Consider the following 8099-nt stretch of genomic DNA (forward strand, 5'->3'; position numbering starts at 1 on the left):
GGGCCCAGCTGACGCCGTTGCCGCTGTTCCACGGGCGGGCCCTGCTGACGCCGCCGCACGAAGGGTCCCGGACGCCGCTACTTTGCCTCGCCTGCCGCACGAAGGGTCTCGGACGACGCCTTCGCCTCGCCTGCCGCACGAAGGGTCCCAGACGACGCCTTCGCCTCGCCTGCCTCACGAATGGTCCCGGACGATGCCTTCGCCTCGCCTGCCTCACGAAGGGTCCCGGACGACGCCTTCGCCTCACCTGTCGCATGAAGGGTCCCGGATGACGCCTTCGCCTCGTCCTGCCCAACCACGCCGAGGGTCGACGTCATATGTCAAAGGAACACTTTGACATATGACTGCTGTCAGGAATTGAACCTCCACCTACCTCCTATCTCATTGGAGGACAACTGCTCTAAGCACTGAGCCACAGCTGACCTAAAATGGATTGTCAACCCAATTCAAGATGAGTGCCATAGCTAATTTACCTTAGCTTACACAAAAATGGCTGTACCTAAGTGAATGTTACAGATATTAAGCTAAAATTTGGTGTGGTTGTGGCCGACAGTTATTCACAACACACATTCCAAGCCCAGATCACATGAGATTTTGCACAAGATCACACATAACATTATTTTCAAGGTTTGACCAACACGGCTACAACTTTGTCATTTCTCAGCATATCTCACATCTTAGCTTAAAACTCTGGCATGAAAGCCAGCAGGTGTATCCATTTTTTGAAGGATTTCTACCTTTATTTTGACTTTTATCTTCAGATCAGAACGCCTGACAAAAGCTGCTCTGATGAAATAATTATTAGAAAGGCAAAGGACAAACCTTGTGGTGGTGCTTCAAAAACAAAGCCATGCAGTGACGACATGCTCAATGTATTGCAAAGACAAAATGTGCATGAGACAAAGTGAAGTTGGATCAGGAGGAAGAGAAATTCTTCTCCTGGAGGCGTCAGCCTGGAAAAGTCATGACAGAGTGATGAGTCATTTTCCAGAAACTCTCTCCAGCCTCACCTTCCAGTGTTCGTACTGCGGTGATTTTTGTTTTTTGACCAGGAAAACAAAGCTAGAATCTGCTAGGGCCCCTTCTTTTTTAATTCATTTCTGATCTTCCTACACAGGTCAGAGTGTCCAACCCTGAAAAAACAGGTTGCTGCTGTCCCATTTTAGAGCTGAGACTTGTCAGAGCTGTAATTAGCTGCAGTGGTCAGGCTCCAGAACTGTGATGGGCTAATTTCAGACCAAATGGAGCCTTTTGCTGATCATTGTTAGATTTATATCTGCAGTAGACATGTACATCCCTGCAGGGTTCTTTCTCTGGTCCATAAAGATGCTTTATTTTTATTTGCTGCTGGATGTTTTTGTCTGTGTATGTGTTAGTAAAGTAACTAAAGAGTCGCTGGACAAATTTTAATAAAACTCTGAGAAAAGAATCCTTGATGCATGAGTCTTAAACATCTTAAAGACGTATGACTTTAAGTGTCTTAAAGAGGCTGACCTAAAATTTGGTCTGATTCTGATTGATTCCTAACTCATATTCTGTGTGCTAATAGATTGTACTTGGTCTTTGTTCAAAATGTTGTTAAATTTGAAGTCAACTTTGTTAGCAAAATATGCACAAATCATTTGGTGGATCTGAATAAAATTTTCAGGAAAAAAAAAATCATGTAAATCTACAACTGATTAATTTTTGAAGTCAGCCTTATTCAAGATAACTACCACAGTCAAACAATCTTAGAAAATCCTAAAATATTTCTATCTCAGTCAATTTTACAGATATTGTGTTAAGAAATAGTTTGGTTGTAGCTGAGAATCCTTCACAACACGTACTCCATGTGCTACACATCACGCAAGATCTTTGCTTAAAACTTTGACATTATCTTTTGGAGTCAACCCTGTTTATTTGTCAGCTAAATAATTTATGAACCCTTATCCAAGGGTTGATGAATCAATTTGTCATCCAGGATGATGTGTGTGTGTGTGTGTGTGCGTGTTTTCTGTCTGTCTCTTTGCACAATATCAAAGGACAGATTTTAATGAAGCTCTCAGAAAGTAATCATCAGATGTACATCTACAACTCATTAAATTTTAGAGTCAGTTCATCTGAATTCAATTCAACTTCAGAAAACACAAAAATGGCTATAACAAATATTGAGCTAAAGTTAAAAGTGAAAGTAGTTGAGAGTCATTCACAAAACATACTCTGACTGTGACATCTAATGTTATTTTTAAGGTCTGACTAAAATGGCTATAATTCCATCATTTCTCAACACAAGATGATATTTGTCTAAAATTCTGGCATGAAAGGTGGCAGGCAATATGCATTCCTTGAAGAAAGGCTAAGTCTTTAATGTTTATAATGACTTAACTTTGCCATGGATCAGTAAGTAACAAAATCCAGCCTCATAAAATCCGATTTAAAAAACATAATGAAGTGTAACCTTTCACTGCAAACTAGATTTTCACATTTAATGATGAGGAAATATATGAAAATGGTTCATAAGCCTGGTTCTTCACCATTTTCCCCCCACAGTTTTATGACCTTGTGAAATCCCTGGGCTTCATCTGGGAGCTGCAGTTTTGTATAAAACAGACTGTCATCAGCAGATAACAGGTTCAGTAAAATCCTTTGTGTTAGATTGTTTTGTTCCTACATGGGAGGACTCAAACAAAAGGAAAAAAAAAAACTCCAAACAAAACATGTCAATATAAAATTCTTTTCAAAATGTTTTAGTGATAGATTTTCACTTGTGTTCTCCGCATGTGTGGGAGTTTATGTAGCAATTTTTAGGAACGGTTTTTATTCTTATAAGTTAACTATTTCTAGGCTTGAGACAAATAATGAAGAGGCCCCTAGAATTTAGGGCCCCCCATAGCTGGCTGCCTTTAATGAGAATCTTCTTTCTACAAAACAAGCTCATGGGTTTAGTTTTCATTGATGATTTTCTGAAGTACAATTAAAGATGGCTAAAAGAATAATTATAGGAGCAATATCATTGGCTGCCAAAAGGCAAAGGTGGGCAATAATATTTTTGCCCATGTCTACATGTTTGTGTACCTATATGTTAGCAAAATATTTCATGAACCACTGGATGTGTCAGGTTTTGTGTTTTTCTTTGTGTTTTTCTTGGTTTTTGTTATCCTTGTTGGTTTCATTTTTGTGCTGTATCTGTTTCCAGTATTTTTCCATTCATTTCTCCTCAGTCTATCTCGTGTCCGCCTGTCACGCCCATCTACACCTGCTTCAAGCCTTGCAATCATCTCACCTGTGCCCACTTCTCCTAATTGCCCCCTGTCTTTAAACCTGGTCATCTCCTCCACTTACTTGCTGGTTTGTTGTCTATTGCCACTTGGTCTAGTTTCCCTGATGTCTGGTTCTGCTCATCTCCTGCCCATGTCCATTCAGTTTCTGTATTTGTTTGGTTTGAGTTTTCTTCTTGCTGCCACGTCAGCTTTTGTTTTTTTTAGAAAGTACTGACTGGATGTACATCTACAACTGAATAACTTTTGGAGATAAATAGCCACCACAGCCAGCTGTAACTCACTCAGTTTTACAGATAATGACCTATGATTTGATGACATCTTATGCTGAAAACTGACAGTCATAGATGTTTTGGTTGAACTTTAAAAAACGTTATGCGTTATCATGACATGTCATGCTCAGTATATGACTCTTAGCAACTACCACACAAAGTTTAGCAGAATATCTGTAAAATTAACTGAGTTTTATGCATTTTTTGTGTTGCTAATGTCGACTAGCTGTGGTTGCCACCATGAATTGAACTGACTCCAAAAGTTAATCAGATCTGGATGTGCACTCAGTAAATACTTTCTGAATGTTTCATTAAAATCTGTCTGGTGGTTCATGAGACATTTTGTTAACAGACAGCGTTAGCTCCAGATATGTAATGGGAAAATTTTAAACAAAGGTCTTGCGCAATTTGTTAGCACTCAGAATATGTTTTGTGGATCAGTCTCAGCTACTACCACACCACATATTAGGCCAAAACATTTTTGTGTTTTTTAGAGGTAAGTTGGCAGCCATCGTAAATCAATTTGACTCAAAAGCTATATGATATATTAAATGAATACTTTCTGCAAGTTTCATTAAAATCTGACCACCTGTCCAGTAGTTCATGAAATATTTTGCTAACATACAGATACACAACTGTTACGGCCGGTGTGTCTTTGTTTAGCTTGTTGTCAGCTGTAATAGCTTGGCTAACTTTTGTCCCCATGGGTTTTCTGTTTTAACTCTAGTAGAGATTTGTAGTTTGTGTTTTGTTTAACTCTGGTTAACTTGGACTTAAAGTCTATTTTGTTTGGTTAAGTTCTTTTGTTTATCTCTCTGAATGCTTTGTGGATTCTGTTTTATTTAGTTCTCTTGGTTGTAATTCCTTAGCTTTAGATTGTAGTTGTTTTGTTATCTGTTATTTTTATTTTTACCAAAACAATAAATGCCTAACTGTTAAACCTGTAACATCTGGGTTGTTTAAATGTTGCTTCCCCTTTCCCTAGCTGAGCTGGGTCGTAACAACAACTAACTTTTGACTTTTGGCAGAGGGCAATAGTTTGTAAATGACACAAAACAACTTTAAAGTGGTAAAATCTTAACAAAATGGCTTCAGCCAGACAAAAGTAGAGGCAAAAATGCAAAAAAACCAAACGCACAAAGAAGAAAATTTAAAAAGTGACAGCTATAACTACACAGTGGAAGAAAGCAAAAAGAAATAAAGACAAAAAGGATACAAAGACTAAACTGATGCACAGTGAATAAGTGAAATGACACAAGAGATCGTCATAAAGCAGCTGCAGCCTGCTGCTCATTTTCTGTTTAATTTCTGGAGGGGCGCTCCACTGGGAGGTGTGTTCGTCTCACTGCGCTCACACACTGATTCCCTGTTGGCCCACATTTATCCTGCAGGTCCAAGATCAAAGTGCTGAAGATCCTCCAACCTTTAGGCCAAACCGCAGCTGAATCTGAGGCCAGCCCGATTATTTGTTGCTGCACAATCTTATTGAGAAAGTCTCATTAATTTGCCTCCATCTTTACACAGCAGCAGCTCTCAGCCACTGGCAACGATCCATATGGCTCTGCTGTGCTTCACACACATCAGCTGCAGCAATATTATGTGGAACAATTTCTTGCAGTTATTTAAAGATACTGTTTCTTCATATGAAAATTAGAGTGAGAGGAAAAAAGGCTGTTTCTTGAGGAATCAGAGGGTTTTCTTATGTTTGCCGGCTTGCAGACATTTTATTGATGCACCTTTTTGGTGCAAACATCCGCATCCCCATCAGCATACGGCACGAATAATCAACCTCTGTAGACTCACTCTGAGGTCTGTGTCAGCTGTCATGCCTGGAGGAATGAAATAAATAAATAAATAAATAAATAAAAGAAAGAAAGAGAAATGGAGTGTGACAACATAAAAAAGTGGATGGGGTGCAGATTCAGGCTTGATTGGTGGAAGACAAAAATAGCTCCTTTTTATTTTATTTTATCTTTTGTGTTTGGGCCCATGTACAGCTTTGAGTCAACCTTTATTTCTTTTCCTGCTTTTCATTGGGAGTTAATTGTCTCTGCGATCTGGAACCACAGCCCCTGTAATTCGAATGCTCTAATGGGTGCAAACCTCATGATTACAAACAATAAATGGGATGTTTTCTGTTTGTATAAAACATCCAGGATGAACAGACAGGTCACTGAGTTGTTCTGAGCATATTTATTTGTGTTGTTTTTAACAGATTTATGGATGTTTATTTATCATCAGTATTGATGTTGTTCTCTGGATATGTGAGTCACCCAAAATGTAAAGGTATTGTGCCCAAGTGTGTGTGTGTGTTTGGCTAAGTTATGACTCAGAGAGGAAGCATTTAGATGCAAATTACAGCAATCAGACAGTAAAAGGTTTAAAGTAGCGCAAATTGCCTCCATGAGCTGCTGCTGCTGCTGCCACCTCTGACCAAACTGATACCCAGTGCAAACTCTAATAAATAACTCCCTGGAGCCTCTGAAGCAGACTCCACCTGATACTTTCACCTCTCCTTACCGACTTTCATCCCTCCCACACAGTTAACTCAGAGAGCTCACCTCCTGTTTGAAAACGGGCCACAGAGCAGTACAGTCATGGTCTGACTTGTTTCACCTCAATTTACAGGTTCAAACACACGTCTCGGGGAAAAAAATCACTTATGGTCAGGACTCTTTCAACTTTGATTTCTTGGATACAAATAGTGTTGAAACCAAGTGTCTACGAGCAGCTTAAAGGGAATTCAGGATTTTCTCGCCTGCTCAACAACAATCTGTAATTAAAGGACATCACTTTGGTCAACAGCAGCTGTTCCAAATGTGCTTTAAAAACAAACCTAGTGTGCACATTTGTTTGTCTACACCAGTCTTCAAGCGTCTTTAAATCTCTCTGCTCATTTCCATTTTTATCTAAACAAACTGATTATATCCATCTGCCCTAAATCAGTTTGTCATCCAGGATGGTGTGTGTGTATGGGTTTGTCTGTCTGTTTGCAAAATATCTGATGAAGCAGTAGACAGATTTTAATGAACTTCTTAGAAAGTAATTTAGAATTAGAATTTACATCTACAACTGATTGACTTTTAGAGTCAACTTGTTTCAGGATTAGGCACAGTTAATTGACCTTAGCAAACACAAAAATGGATATAACTTTTGTACATTTATATTTTTACAAATATTGAGCCAAAACCTTGTGTGGCAGTAGCTGAGACGAATCCCCAACATAATCTCTGAGCACTAACAGATCACAAAAGATCTTCATTTAAAATGCTGGCACACAAGACTGGTGGGAAATGTGCAGTTTTTGAAGGAATGCTACTTCCATTCTTTTTAAAGCATTTTTCATCCAAGACCTGTTGATCATTTTGTGGTCATTAAAAAGTTATTTCCTTTCAAAATTCTGTAAAATAATTTTAGAGTTCAGGTTATTTTTAGAGTTAATACAGATATATCTTTTAAAAGCTATTTCAATTTTTATAAACAAACAAAATAATTTCTCAAATTTTAACTACTACAAACTTCAAACTCTGGCATGTCTCTGTGTTTAAATAATTTAGGAAAACACAGAGGATGGTGTGAGCTTCAGAATGGTAGCAAGATCATTTATGAAAATGCTAAATTTGAATTGTTTTACAATTATGTTCCAAGGGGAAAACACTAACACACTTCTGAGAAAATGCCATTTTATGAAATACATCTGAAGTGGCGTTCCTTTTTTCCAATCTAACTGTTTGCTGTAATCAAGTCATCTGCGCTGATTCAGAACAGTGACAACTCACCTTTTTCACACTTCATTGAACTCATTTACATAATATTCACAGGACTTAAAGTAGGACCTCAGTGAACATGCAAACCTAAATTAGAGGGAATCTTGTGATTCCCTGAAAAAGGGAAAGGGTATTGTAAGTCAAAATGGGGCTTTAGTTACTTTTTTTTAACAGCTACACTGGTGATATGAAAAAGGAATAAAATAAACATCACACTTACACCTTGATTTTGCTAAATGACTTTAATGTAGGTGTGCTTTCTTTATGCTTTCGCAGTGGGTTTATTGCAGCCTGCTGTCTGATCCTGTAGATAAAGCTAGTTCATAAATCTGTCTCATAATGGTAGAAAGTAGCGACAGAGGCAGAACACTAAATATGAAATATTTCTCATTAACAGCGGCGCAAAAGGTTGCGCTGATAAATCACTCTCTGAACAAGAGCTATTTTGGTCAGAGTGATGAGGAGCAGCAGTTTGGGATTCTGCAGGCTGACTATTAAGATTTAACAATGAAACAATGCTAACACTGTACATTATCATAATGTATTGTAATTTAATGTAATGCAGTGTAATGTATTACCTTTAATGTATAATTGTTTATTGAAACTTTGTATTTGTGTTAACATCAGTTTATGATGAGAAACATCTGAATGAGAAACACCATGAGTTCATTTGAGTAATTCCTGTTTTTGCTTTTGTTTGCAGGCAGAAATATAAAAGTACATCACAGAGGTAAGACATCCCCCCACACACACATGTACACAAGGCGGGTGGTGTGGGTGGTGGTGGTGTTGTTGGGGGGTGG

The 8099-nt window shown here is 38.4% G+C and overlaps 1 protein-coding gene across 1 annotated transcript in view; it reads left to right on the top strand.

Moving 5' to 3' along the window:
- LOC108243554 (phosphodiesterase 1A, calmodulin-dependent) overlaps window positions 1–8099 on the top strand; it is a 66587-nt gene that overhangs the window by 14557 nt on the left and 43931 nt on the right. The window contains exon 2 of the mRNA XM_017429085.3: window positions 8000–8026. Within this exon, the coding sequence (XP_017284574.1) occupies window positions 8000–8026 (27 nt within the window). The remainder of the gene's footprint in view (window positions 1–7999; window positions 8027–8099) is intronic.

This window comes from Kryptolebias marmoratus, linkage group LG6 (assembly GCF_001649575.2).
Source record: "Kryptolebias marmoratus isolate JLee-2015 linkage group LG6, ASM164957v2, whole genome shotgun sequence".
Lineage (NCBI taxonomy): Eukaryota > Metazoa > Chordata > Actinopteri > Cyprinodontiformes > Rivulidae > Kryptolebias > Kryptolebias marmoratus.